The sequence below is a fragment of the Oncorhynchus masou genome, chromosome 24 (genome assembly GCF_036934945.1).
Source record: "Oncorhynchus masou masou isolate Uvic2021 chromosome 24, UVic_Omas_1.1, whole genome shotgun sequence".
Classification (NCBI taxonomy): Eukaryota; Metazoa; Chordata; class Actinopteri; order Salmoniformes; family Salmonidae; genus Oncorhynchus; species Oncorhynchus masou.
In genome coordinates, this window is record NC_088235.1 from 28,579,668 (window position 1) to 28,604,175 (window position 24,508).

Sequence of the window (24,508 nt, forward strand, 5' to 3'; positions counted from 1 at the left end):
TAAGAATATGAATAGAACTGAATATAAATAATTGGTTATATCCACTGTTCCCCTTCTGTGTCTAAGTTGATTGTAAATTCTCCTCCCTACCTGCGGAGGCGCTGCGGGGCAGGACAGGCAGTGGGTCTGTGGAGCCGTCAGGGCGGTGGGTGGGGATGAAACCTGGCACCACAGTGGTGGCGGTGCTGATCTCCCTGAGCAGAGTGCTCACCCCCTGGGTCGACTCCTTCCATAAGCTCCCTATGCCCTGGGTGGACTCCTTCAGGAGGTGGCTCACGGAAGAGGAGGAGCCTGCTCGGATCACACCATTTAGGTCCTTATTGTCGATGTTGATGGCAAACAGGATGGAGTTCAGTCCTGTGTGAGAAAGAGGGTCTAGTTAGAAGTCATTCACACAGCACAGCCTAGTTAGAGCACTAACTGTAGTGGATAAGGTGAATTGGTTCCTCCCAATTTACACTGAACAAAAATATCAAATCACAACAATTTCAAAGATTACTGATTACTGAGGTGAAGTTCATATTGGGAAATCAGTCAACTGAAATAAATGCCCTAATCTATGGATTTCACATGACCAGGAAAAGAGATAAGGTATCTGTGACCAACAGCTGCATAACAGGTATTCCCAAACTGGGGTACACTTACACCTGCAATTTCGTTGAGGGTACGCCAAATAAAAATATGATTCACATGTTTATTTTTTTATTTTTTAAATACAAAAAATATTTTTTTATTTTTTTATTCACATATTCAAAAAACAGGGCTATACATTTGGGTACATTTTTTTTTTCCTCGCCTGAGTAGCCTCGTTTCACTGCCAAAAATATAATTAAACCATTTAGTGTTCAGAAAAATAACAACAATGTCAAATACAGGTAGCCTAGTCAAATAATTAACATCCAATCACATGAACTGTTACTCTCTCGTGGGAATTCCACTAATGATCTGTATGTAGCCAAATGTAGCTGCTGCTCATGTTGGTATCTGTACTGATGGTGTAAAAGCCATGACAGGGAGACATAGTGGAGTGGTAATGCGCGTGCAAGCAGTTGCTCCCGATGCCACTTGGGTACACTGCAGAGGTTCTTGCTGCCAAGGGAATGCCTGACAGCTTGAAAGATGTTTTGGACACTACATTGAAAATGGTTAAATTTGTTAAAGCAAGGCCCCTCACCTCTCGTGCAGTGACTATGTAACGCTTTTACAACATACAGAAGTACGCTGGTTATCAAGGGGCAAAGTATTGACACGTCTTTTTGAATTGAGAGACGAGCTTAATGTTTTCTTTACTGACCATAATTTTCACTTGTCTGACCGCTGGCATGATGACGAGTTTCTCACACGACTGGCCTATCTGGGTGATGTTTTTTTCCCCTTGCCTGAATGATCTGTATCTAGGATTACAGAGACTCTCCACAACTAAATTCAATGCGAGGGACACAATTGAGGCTATGATTAAGATGTTGGAGCTCCTCTGTCTTCATTAACAAAGGACAATACACAGGCCTTTCCATCATTGTATGATTTTTTTGTGTTCAAATTATTAACTCAAGCTTAGGGACAATGTCAAATGTGATATAGCAAAGCACCTAAGTGAGTTTGGTGCGCAATTACGCAAGTACTTTCCCGAAACAGATGACACAAACGACTGGATTCGTTAACCCTATCAAGACCTGCCTATAGTCCAACATCTGAACAAGAGAGCCTCATCGAAATTGCAACAAGCCGTTCTGTGAAAATTTAATTTAATCAGAAGCCACTGCCAGATTTCTGGATTGGGCTGCGCTCAGAGTATCCTGCCTTGGCAAATTGTGCTGTTAAGACACTGATGCCTTTTGCAACCATGTATCTATGCGAGAGTGGATTCTCGGCCCTCACTAGCATGAAAACTAAATACAGGCACAGACTGTGTGTGGAAAATTATTATTAGACTCTCTCCAATACAACATTGCAGAGTTATGTGCATCCTTTCAAACACACCCTTCTCATTAAACTGTGGTGAGTTATTCACAATTTTGAATAAACAAGTAAGGTTTTATATGTAAGATGGTTAAATAAAAAGGGCAAAATTATTGATTATAATTATTATTTGTGCTCTGGTCCTATAAGAGCTCTTACTCACTTCCCCACAAGCAAGGGTTGTGAGAAAAACTCACTCTTTATTACATTTAATATATGTATCGTATAGTGTGTGTGAGGCAGGCTTACAACGATGGCAAAAAACATTTGAGAGTGCACAGACCCTGGTGCTAGAGGGGGTACGGAGCTGGAGGTTGAATGTTTAAAGTTTGGAAACCATTGCCTTAAAAAGGTAGGGGCATTGATCAACAACAACAAAAATTCAGTATCTGGTGTGACCTCCATTTGCCTCATGCAGCACGACACATCTCCTTCACATAGAGTTCAATGGCTGTGCAAAATCGCTGGATATTGGTGGGAACTGGAACACGCTGAACCAGAGCATCCCAAACCTGCTCAATGGGTGACATGTCTGGTGAGTATACAGGCCATCTTCCAGGAATTGTGTACAGATTCTTGCAACATGGGACCATGCATTATCATGAGGTGATGGCGGCGGATGAATGGCACGACAATGGGCCTCAAGATATCACGGTATCTCTGTGCATTCAAATTCCCATAGATAAAATGCAATTGTGTTCGTTCTCTGAAGCTTATGCCTGCCCATACATAACCCTACCATGGGACACTACCATGGGTAATTTTTACCTGCCTTATTCTGCTGATCTTTTCTCATCGCTGCAACTCCAACGGGCTCAGGAGAGACGAAGGTCGAGTCCTGTGTCCCCCGAAACAAGACCCGCCAAGCTGCGCTTCTAAACAAACGCCTGCTTAACCCGGAAGCCAGCTGCAGCAATGTGTCGAAGGAAACACTGTTCAACTGACGACCGAAGTCAGCCTGCAGGCACCCGGCCTGCCACAAGGAGTCGCAAGAGCGCGATGAGCCAAGTAAACCCCCCGCCGCCAAACTCTCCCCTAACCCGAACGAAGCTGGGCCAATTGTGCGCCTCCCTATGAGGTCTCCCGGTCACGGCCGGTAATGACACAGCCTGGGATTGAACCCTAGGCTGTAGTGACGCTGCGACACTCGGGAGACCTCCATGGGGCACTCTGTTCACAACATTGACATCAGCTGCCCTCGTGGCTGGTTTCAGAATATCCCGCAGGTAAAGAGGACTGATGTGGAGGTCCTGGGCTGACATTTTAAGGTGGCCTTTTATTGTCCCCAGCACAAGAAGCACCTGTGTAATGATCATACTGTTTAATCAGCTTCTTGATATGCCACAACTGTCAGGGGAAAGGATTGTCTAGGCAAAGTCAAAATGCTAATTAAAAAGGGAGAAATAAGCTTTTTGTGGAAATGGCATATATCTGGGATCTTTTATTTCAGCACATGAAACCAAAACTTAACACGTTGCATTTCTATTTTCGTTCACATCACACAGGGAATGAGTGACTGAACTGTAACTCATCGCTTTCTGTAAAGCAGCTCTCTGAATGGCAGAGATATGAATAAGTTTCACCACAAGAATCAGAGTCATGCACTCACCTGCAGCCATGGTGGGCAGCATGCTGGCTCGCTCCTCATCTAGAATAAACGCCCAGTCTTCATAGAAGGTGCTAGAAAACACACAGAAAAAGTATATACTTCCAGGAAAGGTCCAAACTCCACACACACACACTGACCTAAGATAAATACACACACACACACACACACACACACACAGCACTTACCCGGGGCGCATGCGGTCTGCAAGCAGAGTGTGTAGGTAGCGCTCTAGTGAGTGTTCATTGAGGGCACAGCGGAGCCAGGCTCGGCCGCGGCCCAACTCAGAGGAGATATGTCTCAGGGAGTAGAACCGCTGCAGCTCATGGCGGTTCAGATACTCCTTCACATAGAACCAGAATGTCAGCTCTGACCGAGAGATAAAAAAAAATAATAATAAATTTAAAAAGAGTCTCTCAGAGCGTTCACAGTCAGCCCACTGACACCCCTATCAGATCACAGCAAAATCACACTACTTGAACAGAGAAATACTCAAATCACGAGGCATCAAAGCCAAAAGGAACTGAATAATATTTAGAAATGCTAAAGATGAAAGGAAAGTAGTGTGGAAACCTACCAAAAAAAAACAATTAGGCAACAACAAATTCAATCCCTTTTAGACAACTTCCTGGACAAAACGTGTCACTGCAATAGTGAAGGTGTAAACTTGGCAGTAGAAAATCTGTCAGCTTTCCTATCAAAAATAAATAAATCAAGCAGAAAACCTAAGACAATTAACAACAATGACAAGTGGTTTGATGAAGAATGCAATAACCTAAGAAAGAAATTGAGAAACCTATCCAACCAAAAACAGAGACCCAGAAAACCCGAGGATACGCCTTCACTATGATGAATCACTAAAACAATACAGAAAAACAACGGGAAAAAAGGAACAGCACGTCAGAAATCAGCACAATGTAATTGATAATGCAGAGGATACTCCCAAGGTTGCTGTTTACGAATATCCCACGGTAGTGATTGGGGTCAGGTTTGTCTCCTAGTATAGCCCATTGGAATTTGTGGTCTGTATATTTTAACATTAACAGCAGACTCATACATTTCCTCGGTGAAAACAAAATACTGAGCAAATGTCAAATTGGCTTTTTACCAAAATTACCGTACGACCACGTATTCACCCTGCACACCCTAATGGACTAAGAAACAAACCAAAAAAGGCAAAATATCATGATTTGTTGATTTTAAAAAAGCTTGACTCAATTTCACATGAAGGTCTGCAATACAATTCATGGAAAGTGGTGTTGGGGAAAAAGCATACATTATAAAATCCATGTACACAAAGTGTGCAGTTAAAATTGGCAAAAACACACATTTCATTCCACAGGGGCCGGGGGGGTGAGACAGGGATGCAGCTTAAGCCCCACACTCTTCAACATATACGTGTGTGTGTATATACAAACACATACATATATACACACTGCTCAAAAAAATAAAGGGAACACTAAAATAACACATCCTAGATCTGAATGAATGAAATATTCTTATTAAATACTTTTTTTTCTTTACATAGTTGAATGTGCTGACAACAAAATCACACAAAAATTATCAATGGAAATTAAATTTATCAACCCATGGAGGTCTGGATTTGAAGTAACTCTCAAAATTAAAGTGGAAAACCATACTACAGGCTGATCCAACTTTGATGTAATGTCCTGAAAACAAGTCAAAATGAGGCTCAGTAGTGTGTGTGGCTTCCACATGCCTGTATGACCTTCCTACAATGCCTGAGCATGCTCCTGATGAGGTGGCGGATGGTCTCCTGAGGGATCTCCTCCCAGAGCTGGACTAAAGCATCCGCCAACTCCTGGACAGTCTGTGGTGCAACGTGGCGTTGATAGATGGAGTGAGACATGATGTCCCAGATGTGCTCAATTGGATTCAGGACTGTGGAACGGGCGGGCCAGTCCATAGCATCAATGCCTTCCTGTAAAAGTAGTGGCCCCAGCCGACTTGTAAGTCGCTTTGGACAAAAGCGTCTGCTAAATGGGATATATTATATTATTATTATTATTATATTATTATATTATTCCTCTTGCATGAACTGCTGACACACTCCAGCCACATGAGGTCTAGCATTGTGTTGCATTAGGAGGAACCCAGGGCCAACTGCACCAGCATATGGTCTCACAAGGGGTCTGAGGATCTCATCTCGGTACCTAATGGCAGTCAGGCTACCTCTGGCGAGCACATGGAGGGCTGTGCGGTCCCCCAAAGAAATGCCACCCCACACCATGACTGACCCACCGCCAAAACGGTCATGCTGGAGGATGTTGCAGAGAGCAGAACGTTCTCCACGGCGTCTCCAGACTCTGTCACGTCTGTCACATGTGCTCAGTGTGAACCTGCTTTCATTTACATTACATTACATTTAAGTCATTTAGCAGACGTTCATATATGAAGAGCACAGTGGCGAATTTGCCAATCTTGGTGTTCTCTGGCAAATGCCAAACGTCCTGCACGGTGTTGGGCTGTAAGCACAACCCCCACCCGTGGACGTTGGGCCCTCATTGAATCTGTTTCTGACCGTTTGAGCAGACACATGCACATTTGTGGCCTGCTGGAGGTCATTTTGCAGGGCTCTGGCAGTGCTCCCCCTGCTCCTCCTTGCATAAAGGTGGAGGTAGCGGTCCTGCTGCTGGGTTGTTGCCCTCCTACGGCCTCCTCCACGTCTCCTGATGTCCTGGCCTGTCTCCTGGTAGCGCCTCCATGCTCTGGACACTATGCTGAGACACAGCAAACCTTCTTGCCACAGCTCGCATTGATGTGCCATCCTGGATGAGCTGCACTACCTGAGCCACTTGTGTGGGTTATAGACTCCGTCTCATGCTACCACTAGAGTGAAAGCACCGCCAGCATTCAAAAGTGACCAAAACATCAGCCAGGAAGCATAGGAACTGAGAGGTGGTATGTGGTCACCACCTGCAGAACCACTCCTTTATTGGGGGTGAAAATATATATACACACACACACACACACACACATTTTTTTTTAAGTCTATGAATTGGAGACACGAATTGGAACTAGAACTGTCTGCAGCACCCGGCCTCACCCTACTAAACCAAAAAAAGAAATCTCTTTCCACTGTCAACTGCGTTTATTTTCAGCAAACTTAACATGTGTAAATATTTGTATGAACATAACAAGAATAACAAAAAAACTGAACAAGTTCCACAGACATGTGACTTTACAGAAATGGAATAATGTGTCCCTGAACAAAGGGGGGGGGTCAAAATCAAAAGTAACAGTCAGTATCTGGTGTGGCCAACAGCTGCATTAAGTACTGCAGTGAATCTCCTCCTCATGGACTGCACCAGATTTGCCCGTTCTTGCTGTGAGATGTTACCCCACTCTTCCAGCAAGGCCATTTCTGTGTGTGGGGGGGGTCCCTAGCCCTCACCCTCCAACCCAACAGTTCCCAGACGTGCTCAATGAGTTAGAGATCCGGGCTCTTCGCTGGCCAAGGCAGAACCCTGACATTCCAGTCTTGCAGGAAATCATGCACAGAACGAGCAGTATGGCTGGTGGCATTGTCATGCTAGAGAGTCATGTCAGGATGAGCCTGCAGGAAGGGTACCACATGAGGGAGGAGGATGTCTTCCCTGTAACGCACAGCATTGAGATTTCCTGCAATGACAACAAGCTCCAATGATGCTGTGAAACACCGCCCCAGACCATGATGGACCCTCCACCTCCAAAATCGATCCTACTCCAGAGTACAGGCCTCGGTGTAATGCTCATTCCTTCGACGATAAACTCAAATCCGACCATCACCCCTGGAGACAAAAACGCGACTCGTCAGTGAAGAGCACTTTTTGCCAGTCCTGTCTGGTCCAGCGACGGTGAGTTTGTGACCATAGGCGACCTTGTTAACTGTGATGTCTGGTGAGGACCTGCCTTATAACAGGTCTACAAGCCCTCAGTCCAGCCTCTCTCAGCCTATTGCAGACAATCTGACCACTGATGGAGGGATTGTGCGTTCCTGGTGTAACTCGGGCAGCTGTTGTTGCCATCTTGTACCTGTCCCGCAGGTGTGATGTTCGGATCTACCGATCCTGCGCAAGTGTTGTTACAGTGGTCTGCAACTGCGAGTACGATCAGCTGTCCATCCTGTCTCCCTGTAGTGCAGTCTTAGGCATCTCACATTGCTATTTATTGCCACATCTGCAGTCCTCATGCCTCCTTGTTCACGCAGATGAACAGGGATCCTGGGCATCTTTCTTTTGGTGTTTTTCAGAGTCAGTAGAAAGGCCTCTTTAGTGTCCTGATTTTTCTTAAACTGTGACCCTAATTGCCCACTGTCTGTAAGCTGTTAGTGTCTTAACGACCCTTCCACAGGTGCATGTTCATTAATTGTTTATGAAAATGTTCTGGATTTTTACAAATTATGGATTTTTACAAATGATGGATTTTTACGAAAGACAGGGTCCTGAAAAAGGGCTGTTTCTTTTTTGCTGAATTCAGAATCTTATGTCAAATGTCTACTGTTTGCTAATGATCTGGTGCTTCTGTTCAACCAAGGAGGACCTACAGCAGCAACCTAGATCTTCTGCACAGATTCTGTCAGAACTGTGCCCTTACAATAAATCTCACTAAGACAAAAATAATGGTGTTCCAAAAAAGGTCCAGATGCCAGGACCACAAATACAAATTCCATCTCGACACCATTGCCCTAGAGCAAACAAAAAACTATACATTCCTTGGCCTAAACATCAACGCTTACAAGTAACTTCCACAAAGCTGTGAACGATCTGAGAAACAAGACAAGGGCCTTCTATGCCATCAAAAGGAACATAAAATTAGACATACCAATTAGGATCTGGCTAAAAATACTTGAATCAATTATAGAACCCATTGCCCTGGAGTCCGCTTACCAACCAAGAATTCACAAAATGGGACAAACACCAAATTGAGACTCTGCATGCAGAATTATGCAAATAATCTATGCAGAGCAGAATTAGGCTGATACCTGCTAATAATCAAAATCCAGAAAAGAGACAAATTCTACAACCATCTAAAATGAAGCAAAAAGAGACAAATTCTACAACCATCTAAAATGAAGCAATTCCCAAATCTTCCTTAACAAAGCCATCACCTACAGAGAGATGAACATGGAGAAGATTCCCCTAACCAAGCTGTTCACAAACAGACCTCACAGAGCCCCAGGAGAGCAAAACAATTAGACCCAAACAAATCATGAGAAAACAAAAAAGATAATTACTTGACACATTGGAAAGAATCAACAAAAAAACAGCAAACTAGAATGTTACTTGGGCCTAAACAACGAGTACAGTGGCAGAATACCGGACCACTGACTGACCCAAACTTAAGGAAAGATTTGACAGTGTCAAATTAAATCACAAATCACAATCACATGCACATATTTAGCAGATGTTATTGCAGGTGTAGTTAAATGCTTGTGTTTCTAGCTCCAACAGTGCAGTAAACTAAGATGGCGTAGCAGTCGGCGTGTGTTTGTCTTGACCCGTGTAAAAAGTAATTTTCCTCATTTTATTCGAAAATATTTTATTCTCACTTTCCATCTACGGACTGAATATACTTTCCTGCAATGCGTCTCACCCAATGTGGTACAGATCTGCTATTTTTATACTGTAGAACCGGAACCCCCATCAGAAGCTAGCCAGCTAACTACAGTGCCTTGCGAAAGTATTCGGCCCCCTTGAACTTTGCGACCTTTTGCCACATTTCAGGCTTCAAACATAAAGATATAAAACTGTATTTTTTTGTGAAGAATCAACAACAAGTAGGACACAATCATGAAGTGGAACGACATTTATTGGATATTTCAAACTTTTTTAACAAATCAAAAACTGAAAAATTGGCCGTGCAAAATTATTCAGCCCCTTTACTTTCAGTGCAGCAAACTCTCTCCAGAAGTTCAGTGAGGATCTCTGAATGATCCAATGTTGACCTAAATGACTAATGATGATAAATACAATCCACCTGTGTGTAATCAAGTCTCCGAATAAATGCACCTGCACTGTGATAGTCTCAGAGGTCCGTTAAATGCGCAGAGAGCATCATGAAGAACAAGGAACACACCAGGCAGGTCCGAGATACTGTTGTGAAAAAGTTTAAAGCCGGATTTGGATACAAAAATATTTCCCAAGCTTTAAACATCCCAAGGAGCACTGTGCAAGCGATAATATTGAAATGGAAGGAGTATCAGACCACTGCAAATCTACCAAGACCTGGCCGTCCCTCTAAACTTTCAGCTCATACAAGGAGAAGACAGATCAGAGATGCAGCCAAGAGGCCCATGATCACTCTGGATGAACTGCAGAGATCTACAGCTGAGGTGGGAGACTCTGTCCATAGGACAACAATCAGTCGTATATTGCACAAATCTGGACTTTATGGAAGAGTGGCAAGAAGAAAGCCATTTCTTAAAGATATCCATAAAAAGTGTAGTTTAAAGTTTGCCACAAGCCACCTGGGAGACACACCAAACATGTGGAAGAAGGTGCTCTGGTCAGATGAAACCAAAATTTAACTTTTTGGCAACAATGCAAAACGTTATGTTTGGCGTAAAAGCAACACAGCTCATCACTCTGAACACACCATCCCCACTGTCAAACATGGTGGTGGCAGCATCATGGTTTGGGCCTGCTTTTCTTCAGCAGGGACAGGGAAGATGGTTAAAATTGATGGGAAGATGGATGGAGCCAAATACAGGACCATTCTGGAAGAAAACCTGATGGAGTCTGCAAAAGACCTGAGACTGGGACGGAGATTTGTCTTCCAACAAGACAATGATCCAAAACATAAAGCAAAATCTACAATGGAATGGTTCAAAAATAAACATATCCAGGTGTTAGAATGGCCAAGTCAAAGTCCAGACCTGAATCCATTCGAGAATCTGTGGAAAGAACTGAAAACTGCTGTTCACAAATGCTCTCCATCCAACCTCACTGAGCTCGAGCTTTTTTGCAAGGAGGAATGGGAAACATTTTCAGTCTCTCGATGTGCAAAACTGATAGAGACATACCCCAAGCGACTTACAGCTGTAATCGCAGCAAAAGGTGGCGCTACAAAGTATTAACATAAGGGGGCTGAATAATTTTGCACGCCCAATTTTTCAGTTTTTGATTTGTTAAAAAAGTTTGAAATATCCAATAAATGTCGTTCCACTTCATGATTGTGTCCCACTTGTTGTTGATTCTTCACAAAAAAATAGTTTTATATCTTTATGTTTGAAGCCTGAAATGTGGCAAAAGGTCGCAAAGTTCAAGGGGGCCGAATACTTTCGCAATGCACTGTAGCTCTGGACCATTACACCGGATCATCGCAGCTAGCTAGCTGCAACCTGAGTGGCTACTGCTGGCTAACGCCTCTGTCCCGAAGCAAGCACTAGTTAGCCTTGAGCTAGCCTCGAGCTAGGCCCATTTCCTGGCTAGCCGAAGAGGTCTACTAGCTAATTTCTCGCCTACAATACCTCTTTTGCCAATTGGCCCGGACCCTTAATTGCCGACACGGAACCCCGCCAATCCATCACGACTGGTCTGCTGACGTAATCGTCTGAAGAGTTTTCAACAGGCTTTCTGTTGCGACGTTGCCGAAGACCCATCTGCTAGGTCCGGTCCACTAACGTTCTGAATCAACCTTGTCTCCAGCTCGTCTAGCGTAGTTGCGACTACCGAATGGCTCCCTGACTCACCAATTGCTGCTCAATGGACCCTATATGATCACTCGGCTACATCTGCCTCTCCCTAATGTCAATATGCCTTGTCTACTACTGTTTAGGTAAGTTATTATTGTTTTGTTTCACTGTAGAGCCCCCAGCATACCTTCGATAGCTCTTTTGTCCCACCCCCCACACGTGGAGACCTCACCTGGCTTAACTGGTGCCTCCAGAGACACAACCGTTCTCATCGTCACTCAATGCCTAGGCTTACCTCTACCGTCCTCACATCATACCATACACTTGTCTGTAAATTATGCCCTGAATCTTTTTTTACCACGCCCAGAATTCTGCTCCTTTTATTCTCTGTTCCCAACGCACTAGACAACCAGTTCTTATAGCCTTTAGCCGTACCCTTATCCTACGCTATTCCTCTGGTGATGTAGATGTTAACCTAGGCCCTGTAGCTTCCATTACCCCACCTATTCCCCAGGCGCTCTCATTTGTTGAATACTGTAACCGTAAAAGCCTTGGTTTCATGCATGTTAACATCAGAAGCCTCCTCACTAAGTTTGTTTTATTCACTGCTTTAGCACACTCCGCGATGTCCTAGCCGGGTCTGAATCCTGGCTTAGGAAGGCCATTAAAAATTCTGAAATTTCCATCCCCAACTACAACATTTGACCAGATTACAACTCTGACCCCTTAGAACTGCCAATCTACTGCAGAGATAGCCTGCAGAGTTCTGTCATACTATCCAGGTCTGTGCCCAGTTTGAGCTTCGACTTCTAAAAATCCACCTTTCCAGGAATCAGAAGTCTCTCACTGTTGCCGCTTGTTATAGACCCCCCTCAGCTGTGCCCTGGACAACATATGTGAATTGATTGCCCCCCATTTATCTTCAGAGTTCGTACTGTTAGGAGAACTAAACTGGGATACGCTTAGCAATCTAAACTAGATACCCTCAATCTCACAAATTATCAAGGAACCTACCAGGTACAACCCTAAATTCATAACCATGGACACCCTCATACATATCATCCTGACCAACTTGCCCTCTAAATACACCTCTGCTGTCTTCCACCAGTATCTCAGTGATCACTGCCTCATTGCCTGCGTCCGTAATGGGTCCGCAGTCAAACAACCACACCTCATCACTGTCAAATGCTCCCTAAAGCACTTCAGCGAGCAGGCCTTTCTAATCGACTTGGCCCGGGTATCCTAGAAGGATATTGACCTCATCCCGTCAGTGGAGGATGCCTGGTTATTTTTTTAAAGTGCTTTCCACACCATCTTAAATAAGCATGCCCCATTCAAAAAATATTGAATGAAGAACAGATATAGCCCTTGGTTCAGCCCAGACTTGACTGCCCTTGACTAGCACAAAAACATCCTGTGGCGTACTGCGTTAGCATCAAATAGCCCCTGCGATATGCAACCTTTCAGGGAAGTCATTAACCAATATACACAGCCAGTTAGGAAATCTAAAGCTAGCTTTTCAAACAGAAATTTGCATACTGTAGCACTAATTCCAAAAAGTTTTGGGACACTATTAATCTTCTTGTGACTCTCAAATCCGGGTCCGGGAGCGTAATCATCGCCTGATACTAATTAGCATAACGCAACGGACATAAATCTTCCTGAAAAATCTTCGTTTTCATGAAAATCACAAGTGAAATCTATTGGAACACAGCTTAGCCTTTAGTTAATCACCCTGTCATCTCAGATTTTCAAAATATGCTTTACAGCCAACACTAGACAAGCATTTGTGTAAGTTTATCCTAGCCTAGCATAGCATTATGCCTTGCTAGCAGCAGGCAACCTTGTCACGGAAATCAGAAAAGCAATCAAATTAAATGGTTTACCTTTGATGAACTTAAGATGTTTTCACTCACTAGACTCCCAGGTAGATAGCCAAAGTTCATTTTTTCCCAAAAGATTATTTTTGTAGGCGAAATAGCGCCGTTTGTTCTTCACGCGTGGCTGAGAAATCGCGGTCACGACAACGCCGAAAAATATTCCAAATTAGATCCATAATAGCGACAGAAACATGGCAAACGTTATTTATAATCAATCCTCAAGGTGTTTTTCTAATATCTATTCGATAATATATCTGTCGGGACAATTCGTTTTTTCAGTAGGACCGATTGGAGTAATGGCTACCTCTGTATTTTACGCGAGAATCTCTCTCGGAGCCACCATGTGACCACTTACGCAATGTGGCTGCCTACAGCTATTCTTCAACAGAAATGCGTAAAACGGCGTCACAATGCTGTAGACAACTTGGGGAATACGTAGAAAGCGTAAGCTCGTTGATGGCACATTCACAGCTGAATAGGGACTTATTGGAACGCAGCGCTTTCAAAACCTGGGGCACTTCCAGATTGGATTTTTCTCAGGCTTTCGCCTGCAACATCAGTTCTGTTATACTCAGACAATATCTTTACAGTTTTGGAAACGTTAAAGTGTTTTCTATCCAAAGATTCTAGCATCTTGTCCTGACAAAATATCCCGTTTAAAACGGGAACGTTTTTTTTTTTTCCAAAAATGAAAATACTGCCCCCTAGTACAGGATAATGTCCATGGAGAATAAGAGCACCTCCTCCCAGAGGCTAGGAAACACTGTCACCACAGATACATCTACAATAATATATAATTTCAATAAGCATTTTTCTACGGCTGGCCGTGCTGTGCACCTGGCTACCCCAACCCCGGCCAACAGCTCTGCACCCCCCGCAGAAACTTGCCCAATTCCCCCCCGCTTCTCCTTCACCCAGACAGCTGATGTTGAGAAAGAGCTGCAAAAGCTGGATACCTACAAATCAGCTTGGCTAGAGAATCTGGACCAGCTCTTTCTAAAATGATCCACTGAAATTGTTGCAGTCCCTATTACAAGCCTGTTGAACCACTTTCGTATCGTCAGATCCGCAAAGACTGGAAAGCCGCCGTGGCCATACCACTCTTCAAAGTTGGAGACACTCTAGACCCAAACTATTATAGATCTATAATCCATCCTGCCATGCCTTTCTAAAATCTTTGAAAGCCAAGTTAACAAACAGATCACTGACCATTTAGAATCCCACCGTACCTTCTCCACTATGCAATCTGGTTTCCGAGCTGGTCATGGGTGCACCTCAGCCATGCTCAAGGTCCTAAACTATATCACAACCGCCATCGATAGAAGACAGTACTGTGCAGCCATCTTCATCAACCTGGCCAAGGCTTTCGACTCTGTCAATCACCACATTCTTATCGGCAGACTTAATAGCCTGGGTCTCTCAAATGACTGCCTTGCCAGGTTCACCAACTACTTTCCAGATAGAGTTCAGTATGTCAAATCAGAGGGCCTGTTGTCCGGACCTCTGGCAGTCTATGGGGGTGCCGCAGAGTATAATTCTCGGGCCGACTCTTTTTCTCTGTGTATATGAATGACGACGCTCTTGCTGCTGTTTATTCTCTGGTCCACCTCTACACAGACGACACCATTCTGTATAGATCTGGCCCTTCTTTGGACACTGTGTTAACAAATCTCCAGACATGCTTGAATGCCATACAACACTCCTTCCGTGGCCTCCAACTGCTTTTAAGTGCTAGTAAAACTAAATGCATGCTCTTCAACCGATTGCTGCCCACACCCGCCCGCCTTACTAGCATCACTACTCAGGACTGTTCTGACTTAGAATGTGTGGACAACTACCGAGGTGTCTGGTTAGACTGTAAACTCCCCTTCCAGACTCACATTAAGCATCTCCAATCCAAAATTAAATCTATTTCTCAACAAAGCCTTCTTCACTCATGCTGCCAAACATACCCTCGTAAAACTGACAATCCTACCGATTTTTGCAGATGTCATTTACAAAATAGCCTCCAACACTCTACTCAGCAAATTGGATGTAGTCTATCACAGTGTCATCCGTTTTGTCACCAAAGCCCCACATACTGCGACTTGTATGCTCTCGTTGGCTGGCCCTCGCTACATATCCGTCGCCAAACCCACTGGCTCCAGGTCATCTATAAGTCTTTGCTCGGTAAAGCACCATAGCAACACCTACCCGTAGCACGCGCTCCAGCAGGTATATTTCAGTGGTCATCCCCAAAGCCAACACCTCCGTTGGCCCACTTTTCCTTCCAGTTCTCTGCTGCCAATGACTGGAATGAATTGCAAAAAAATAATAATAATAAATAAAATCACTGAAGCTGGAGTCTTATCTCCCTCTCGAACTTTAAGCATTAGCTGTCAGTGCACATTACCGATCACTGTACCTGTAAATAGCCCATCCAACTACCTCATCCCCATTATATATATATATATATATATATATATATATATATACATACATACACACACATATATATATATACATATACATATACACACATATACACACATACATACACACATACATACATACATGTGTATATATACATACATGTGTATATATACACACACACACACACACACATCATAGTGTGCCATCACAGCAGCAAGATTTGTGACCTGTTGCCAAAAAGAAAAGGGCAACCAGTTAAGAACAAACACCATTGTAAATACAAACCATATTTATTTTCCCTTTTGTACTTTAACTATTGCACATCGTTACAACACTGTATATAGACATAATATAACATTTCAAATCAAATTTTATTTGTCACATACACATGGTTAGCAGATGTTAATGCGAGTGTAGCGAAATGCTTGTGCTTCTAGTTCCGACAATGCAGTAATAACCAACAAGTAATCTAACTAACAATTCCTAAACTACTGTCTTATACACAGTGTAAGGGGATAAAGAATATGTACATAAGGATATATGAATGAGTGATGGTACAGAGCAGCATAGGCAAGATACAGTAGATGGTATCGAGTACAGTATATACATATGAGATGAGTATGTAAACAAAGTGGCATAGTTAAAGTGGCTAGTGATACATGTATTACATAAGGATGCAGTCGATGATATAGAGTACAGTATATACTTATGCATATGAGAAGAATAATGTAGGGTAAGTAACATTATATAAGGTAGCATTGTTTAAAGTGGCTAGTGATATATTTACATCATTTCCCATCAATTCCCATTATTAAAGTGGCTGGAGTTGAGTCAGTGTCAGTGTGTTGGCAGCAGCCACTCAATGTTAGTGGTGGCTGTTTAACAGTCTGATGGCCTTGAGATAGAAGCTGTTTTTCAGTCTCTCGGTCCCAGCTTTGATGCACCTGTACTGACCTCGCCTTCTGGATGATAGCGGGGTGAACAGGCAGTGGCTCGGGTGGTTGATGTCCTTGATGATCTTTATGGCCTTCCTGTAACATCTGGTGGTGTAGGTGTCTTGGAGGGCAGGTAGTTTGCCCCCGGTGATGCGTTGTGCAGACCTCACTACCTTCTGGAGAGCCTTACGGTTGAGAGCGGAGCAGTTGCCGTACCAGGCGGTGATACAGCCCGCCAGGATGCTCTCGATTGTGCATCTGTAGAAGTTTGTGAGTTCTTTTGGTGACAAGCCGAATTTCTTCAGCCTCCTGAGGTTGAAGAGGCGCTGCTGCGCCTTCTTCACGATGCTGTCTGTGTGAGTGAACCAATTCAGTTTGTCTGTGATGTGTATGCCGAGGAACTTAAAACTTGCTACTCTCTCCACTACTGTTCCATCGATGTGGATAGGGGGGTGTTCCCTCTGCTGTTTCCTGAAGTCCACAATCATCTCCTTAGTTTTGTTGACGTTGAGTGTGAGGTTATTTTCCTGACACCACACTCCGAGGGCCCTCACCTCCTCCCTGTAGGCCGTCTCGTCGTTGTTGGTAATCAAGCCTACCACTGTTGTGTCGTCCGCAAACTTGATGATTGAGTTGGAGGCGTGCGTGGCCACGCAGTCGTGGGTGAACAGGGAGTACAGGAGAGGGCTCAGAACGCACCCTTGTGGGGCCCCAGTGTTGAGGATCAGCGGGGAGGAGATGTTTTTACCTACCCTCACCACCTGGGGGCGGCCCGTCAGGAAGTCCAGTACCCAGTTGCACAGGGCGGGGTCGAGACCCAGGGTCTCGAGCTTGATGACGAGCTTGGAGGGTACTATGGTGTTGAATGCCGAGCTGTAGTCGATGAACAGCATTCTCACATAGGTATTCCTCTTGTCCAGATGGGTTAGGGCAGTGTGCAGTGTGGTTGAGATTGCATCGTCTGTGGACCTATTTGGGCGGTAAGCAAATTGGAGTGGGTCTAGGATGTCAGGTAGGGTGGAGGTGATATGGTCCTTGACTAGTCTCTCAAAGCACTTCATGATGACGGAAGTGAGTGCTACGGGGCGGTAGTCGTTTAGCTCAGTTACCTTAGCTTTCTTGGGAACAGGAACAATGGTGGCCCTCTTGAAGCATGTGGGAACAGCAGACTGGTATAGGGATTGATTGAATATGTCCGTAAACACACCAGCCAGCTGGTCTGCGCATGCTCTGAGGGCGCGGCTGGGGATGCCGTCTGGGCCTGCAGCCTTGCGAGGGTTAACACGTTTAAATGTTTTACTCACCTCGGCTGCAGTGAAGGAGAGACCGCAAGTTTCCGTTGCAGGCCGTGTCAGTGGCACTGTATTGTCCTCAAAGCGGGCAAAAAAGTTATTTAGTCTGCCTGGGAGCAAGACATCCTGGTCCGTGACTGGGCTGGATTTCTTCCTGTAGTCCGTGATTGACTGTAGACCCTGCCACATGCCTCTTGTGTCTGAGCCGTTGAATTGAGATTCTACTTTGTCTCTGTACTGACGCTTAGCTTGTTTGATAGCCTTACGGAGGGAATAGCTGCACTGTTTGTATTCAGTCATGTTACCAGACACCTTGCCCTGATTGAAAGCAGTGGTTCGCGCTTTCAGTTTCACGCGAATGCTGCCATCAATCCACGGTTTCTGGTTAGGGAATGTTTTAATCGTTGCTATGGGAACGACATCTTCAACGCACGTTCTAATGAACTCGCACACCGAATCAGCGTATTCGTCAAATGTTGTTATCTGACGCAATACGAAACATGTCCCAGTCCACGTGATGGAAGCAGTCTTGGAGTGTGGAGTCAGCTTGGTCGGACCAGCGTTGGACAGACCTCAGCGTGGGAGCTTCTTTTTTTAATTTTTGTCTATAGGCAGGTATCAGCAAAATGGAGTCGTGGTCAGCTTTTCCGAAAGGGGGGCGGGGCAGGGCCTTATATGCGTCGCGGAAGTTAGAGTAACAATGATCCAAGGTTTTTCCACCCCTGGTTGCGCAATCGATATGCTGATAAAATTTAGGGAGTCTTGTTTTCAGATTAGCCTTGTTAAAATCCACCGCAACAATGAATGCAGCCTACGGATAAATGGTTTCCAGTTTGCAAAGAGTTAAATAAAGTTCGTTCAGAGCCATCGATGTGTCTGCTTGGGGGGATATATACGGCTGTGATTATAATCAAAGAGAATTCTCTTGGTAGATAATGCGGTCTACATTTGATTGTGAGGAATTCTAAATCAGGTGAACAGAAGGATTTGAGTTCCTGTATGTTTCTTTCATCGCACCATGCCTCGTTAGCCATAAGGCATACACCCCCACCCCTCTTCTTACCAGAAAGGTGTTTGTTTCTGTCGGCGCGATGCGTGGAGAAACCAGTTGGCTGCACCGCTTCGGATAGCGTCTCTCCAGTGAGCCATGTTTCCGTGAAGCACAGAACATTACAGTCTCTGATGTCCCTCTGGAATGCTACCCTTGCTCGGATTTCATCAACCTTGTTGTCAAGAGACTGGACATTGGCAAGAAGAATGCTAGGAAGTGGGGCACGATGTGCCCGTCTCCGTAGTCTGACCAGAAGACTGCCCCGTTTCCCTCTTTTTCGGAGTTGTTTTTTTGGGTCGCTGCATGCGATCCATTCCGTTGTCCTGTTTGTAAGGCAGAACACCGGATCCGCGTCGCGAAAGACATATTCTTGGTCGTACTGATGGTGAGTTGACGCTGATCTTATATACAGTAGTTCTTCTCGACTGTATGTAATGAAACCTAAGATGACCTGGGGTACTAATGTAAGAAATAGCACGTAAAAAAAACAAAAAACTAGTTTCCTAGGAACGCGAAGCGAGGCGGCCATCTCTGTCGGCGCCGGCAGTTGAAATGTCTTTATTATTTTTGGAACTTGTGAGTGTAATATTTACTGTACATTCTTTTTATTTCACATCTAATTCACTTGCTTTGGCAATGTAAACATATGTTTCCCAAGGCAATAGAGCCCTAAATTGAAATTGAATTGAGTGAGAGAAGAGAGATGCACCAAAAAGAAAATGTCCACGCACTGCTTGTTACTTTCAAGTTAGATTTATATCCTCTAACACAGATAGAATGTAAAATCATTTCTACAACTTTAAAGCCATTTCATAACAATTGAAGCTTCTGAAGGCCATGTCAAGGTCAGAGAATAGCCAGTAGAAGACTATCCATGCAGAGTTGTAAACTGTCCTATTCATCCCCTGACTAATGGGTGGAGTTTGTTTTGCATGACCCGGTATCTGGGTGGGTGGAGATTTCACTTAAGGACCAATGAAATGCTCTAAAATAAGTAAACTCCGCCCACCCGTGGCACCGGGCCATGCAAATCCAACCATTAGCTTGGTTTCACAGCTTCCTAATTTCCCTTATTTTTTCCATCAAGACCTCAGCAACACCCCAGAGGATAGAGTCACCCAACACCTCACCTACGGTTTCAAGTGCTTGATAATTAGTGTGAATAACTGCTATGGAGGTCTCTTTAGCATGGCATTTCCATATGGCCTCAGAACAATGGTGTTACAGATGTAGGATCTTAAGAGTTCAGTTAATTACAGTTCTCTTTTTAATTGTGATTAATCACATTGTCTGAAAGTGTTCAAAATACTCTGAAAACATCCCAAATACATTATCCATACAAGTTGACATTTAGGTTAAAGTGTGCATTCTAAATGTACTTAAAGTTGCTAAGCATTACTTTAGCCAAAATCAAGACGTCAATATTTCTGTAAAGTTTGATGTATGAAAAATTACAGCTTAATTTGAGAAAATTCAGAACTTGCAAATATTCACAGCAATCCCTGCCATTAAATGTTTAATCGTTAATTATAACATCCGGCCCACTGACAACTCTAAAAAGGTGCACTAAGCAGTAATCGCTACTCCATATCCTGGTTGCTAAAATTTAAATAATCCCCTAATTTCAGTTTGTGTGACTAAACAAACAAATATAATGTAGAGAATTGTACCATCTAAACAGCTGTGAAAAAAATGTATTTTCCATAAAAAGAAATATTGTATTTTCAGCTGATGTACAAAATCGAAAGTAAAAGACGTAAAAACAAAACTTAATGGGAAGCATAGAAATAACACACCTAGAACAAATCTACCACTTCTTAAACCTGCGTTCAATTAAAATGACAGATCTAACTCAAATTTATATGTGAATTTGGTCGGGTCAACTAAAATGAATTTCAGCTTAAAGAAAATGTTTTCAGTCATCCAAGTACCAGCAAGAGGTCAAATTAGAGCAGTATAACTTAACTAAATAAATGGTCATGGTCTGTTGGAATTGTACCATTGGTTATGTTAAGAAACCCCAACAGGTGCTGGGCTTCCCTCAGAAAGAGAGAGAACAGATTTCTATTTCTTGACATTTTTTACTAGATCTGTTGCATAACCCTCTGTTTTCATAGCCCGTATCTGCACCTTGTTTCTCTAGCAGTCGTCCTACAGCCTTTGTTTCCTGGGTAGAGAGTACACTCACCACAGCCATTCTCTCCTCGTGATGCGAGTACAGTCGTGGCCAAAAGTTAAGAATGACACAAATATTAATCTCCAAAGTTGGTTGCTTCAGTGTCTTTAGATATTTTTGTCAGATGTTACTATGTAATACTGAAGTATAATTACAAGCATTTCATAAGTGTCAAAGGCTTTTATTGACAATCACATGAAATTGAAGCAAAGAGTCAATATTTGCAGTGTTGACCCTTCTTTTTCAAGACCTCTGCAATCCGCCCTGGCATGCTGTCAATTAACTTCTGGGCCACATCCTGACTGATGGCAGCCCACTCTTGTATAATCCATGCTTGGAGTTTGTCAGAATTTGTGGGGTTTTGTTTGTCCACCCGCCTCTTGAGGATTGACCACAAATTCTCAATGGGATTCAGGTCTGGGGAGTTTCCTGGCCATGGACTCAAAATATTGATGTTTTGTTCCCCGAGCCACTTATCACTTTTGCCTTGCTCCTTCATGCTGGAAAAGGCATTGTTCATCACCAAACTGTTCCTGGATGGTTGGGAGAAGTTGCTCTCGGAGGATGTGTTGGTACCATTCTTTATTCATGGCTGTGTTCTTAGGCACAATTGTGAGTGAGCCCACTCTCTTGGCTGAGAAGCAACCCCACACATGAATGGTCTCAGAATGTTTTACTGTTGGCATGACACAGGACTGATGGTAGCGCTCACCTTGTCTTCTCTGGACAAGCTTTTTCAGGATGCCCCAAACTATCGGAAAGGGGATTCATCAGAGAAGATGACTTTACCCAGTCCTCAGCAGACCAATCCCTGTACCATTTGCAGAATATCAGTCTGTCCCTGATGTTTTTCCTGGAGAGAAGTGGCTTCTTTGCTGCCCTTCTTGACACCAGGCCATCCTTCAAAAGTCTTCGGCTCACTGTGCGTGCAGATGCACTCACACCTCCCTGCTGCCATTCCTGAGAAAACCATTTTTGTGCAAAGCAATGATGACGGCACGTGTTTCTTTGCAGGTAACCATGGTTGACAGAGGAAGAACAATGATTCCAAGCACCACCCTCATTTTGAAGCTTCCAATCCGTTATTCGAACTCAATCAGCATGATAGTGATCTCCAGACTTGTCCTCGTCAACACTCACACCTGTGTTAACAAGAGAATCACTGACATGATGTCAGCTGGTCGTTTTGTGGCAGGGCTGAAATGCAGTGGAAATGTTTTTTGGCGATTCAGTTCATTTGCATGGCAAATAGGGATTTTGCAATTAATTTCGATTCATCTGATCACTCTTCATAACATTCTGGAGAATATGCAAATTGCCATCTTACAAACTAAGGCAGCAGACTTTGCGAAAAGTAATATTTGTGTCATTCTAAAAACTTTTGGCCATGTCTTCCCAGGTCTCCAGTTTCCCAGGATGATGTTTGGCATGCTCCTTTTTTTGTTTTCATAGCACCTTGAACTTTCCCCTTGTATATTCTTTCGAGCATGGATTAAATTATGTATATTATTTTTGCATATCTGCCTCCTTTGGTTATTCCTTTTCATTGTTTGAGTGAGAGCAGCTTTTGAACTTTTAATATTAGTCTGTAACTCTGAGCTGTCACTACTATGGTGATGCAGTGGTTCTAATGGTCTGACTCGGTCATATAGCTCTTTTCTGACCCAATATTTGTTTTAATATATCATATTTAATTTTCTACATTTACATAACTTTTTTTTTTATACACCAAATACAAAACCTAATCTGACCTAACTTTAAGAATGTGCAGATAAAGATGACCAGTACCTCCTTTTTTTTTTGCATATCACTGACTAATCTGTTTCCAGGTCATGTGACTGTACCTGCTTCAGTCTTGCTGGTGAAGCCTGCGGCTTGCTTTATGGCAGCAGCAGTGAGAGCCAGGCCTCTGGTCTTCCTCAGGCCATGCTGGAGGACAGCCTCAAACTGGGCACACAAACAGATCACCCTACAGGGGAGATACAATACATCACACACACACACACAACATCAATAAATCATATCGGTTTTGTAATAATAAAACATTGGTACCTGCTGTCAGAATCTGAGGCGATCTCCTTTCTTCCTCCAAAGCGGATTTGGCACTGAAGAGAAATGAAGAATGACATGGCTATCAAAATAACAATGACACAACACATTTACTTACTCAATGGGAGCCTGCCAGCTAGAGACCACAACATCAAAACAGCTAGAAAAACAAATAGGCACAGTATCATATCATGCCTTATAAACAGTAGAAACCATAGAATTACACTGTAATAGCATATCATTACAACAGTTTATGATTATATGACTCATTTGACCATAGCTGTAATGCACTCCTCAGTGGGAATTATCCAGAGTAAAGGAATGCAACAGGGAAGCTAACATAACCTGGCCTGTCACGAACAGGAAGGCTCACATAACCTGGAAGGAATGGGATGCGTGGGATGACGAGCAGTAGTTCTGACGTTTGGGTTATTTGTACAAATCATGAATTTCGCAGGTGTTACCATCTTTAAAATGTTGGAAGGGGACATTCGGACCATAACTTGCAGAGAGAGGGTGTAGCTCCTGGTTCCGCTCCTCCTTAAATCTCTTCACTTAACATGTATGCAACCAGAACTTAATCGATCAGCAGACCAATTACGAGCGACAGTTCTGGGTTAACTGTGATTACCCCTCACCTGTTTGACAGAGTCAAGCAGCCGCTCCAGCAGGTGTTGTCTCTTTGCGTCATTCTGCTGAGGGCCTGAGGAGGAGAAGGAGGGCAATCTTACAAACATGAGTCTGTCGGTTTGGGAAACTCATCTTAGATTTCTGGCCTAAGAGCCATCTCTGGCTAAATCAGAGCTGTATGTACCACAATTTCACCAAACTTATCAGAAATGTATACAAAGATGTGTTCAAAGAAAAATATGATACTTACAAAGGATTCCTAAATCATTGCTAAGAATAATAAAAATGACTGCAGTTTCTACTGGTCATTGTTTTCAGGCTGGTTGTATTGGTGCTAGCTAGGTACCAAGCTAAAGCTAGCTACCCCAGAAGTTGCGGTCGAACAAATAATGCTTTATTACCAATGCGGTACTGCATTTCATAATTGTACAGCATTTGATGCAAAAAATGTGAAGCATTGACATTGGGCAAATCTATGTAGTCAGAGCTAGATTCCACAAAGCCTGGTCTCTGATCCACTCTGTTGGTGGAGTTCAACAGAAACTTTGTTCACCATGGAGTTTAGTTTGCTATACCTTGGAGAAAGTTATGGGCTACATGAGGATGGTCAGGACTCGGCCCTTGATCGTCGCTCTCAGTTCCATTACACATAAGTGATTGGAGGAAGGCATCTTCTTTACTGGGGTTTTTTGTTAAGAGCCCCGACGCTTGGTCTAAACATTAACACACATTGGACCCTGTGTTTCAGATCAACAAGAAATTATTTTCTAAAAACAAAAAAGGTTAAATTGATACACCTTTACAGGGTTAGGGATCCCACACAGCCATACAGTGGCCTGCGAAAGTATTCCATTCCTTGGCATTTTTCCAATTTTGTTACCT

General features: G+C 43.5%; 1 protein-coding gene across 1 annotated transcript in view; it reads right to left on the bottom strand.

The window, feature by feature from the left end:
- LOC135511983 (sorting nexin-29-like) overlaps nt 1–24,508 on the bottom strand; it is a 212,777-nt gene that overhangs the window by 186,121 nt on the left and 2,148 nt on the right. The window contains exons 2-7 of the mRNA XM_064933535.1: nt 23,635–23,699; nt 23,000–23,052; nt 22,792–22,916; nt 3,754–3,934; nt 3,569–3,639; nt 91–357 (exon numbers count right to left, since the gene is read on the bottom strand). Coding sequence (XP_064789607.1) covers nt 91–357; nt 3,569–3,639; nt 3,754–3,934; nt 22,792–22,916; nt 23,000–23,052; nt 23,635–23,699 — 762 coding nt within the window. The remainder of the gene's footprint in view (nt 1–90; nt 358–3,568; nt 3,640–3,753; nt 3,935–22,791; nt 22,917–22,999; nt 23,053–23,634; nt 23,700–24,508) is intronic.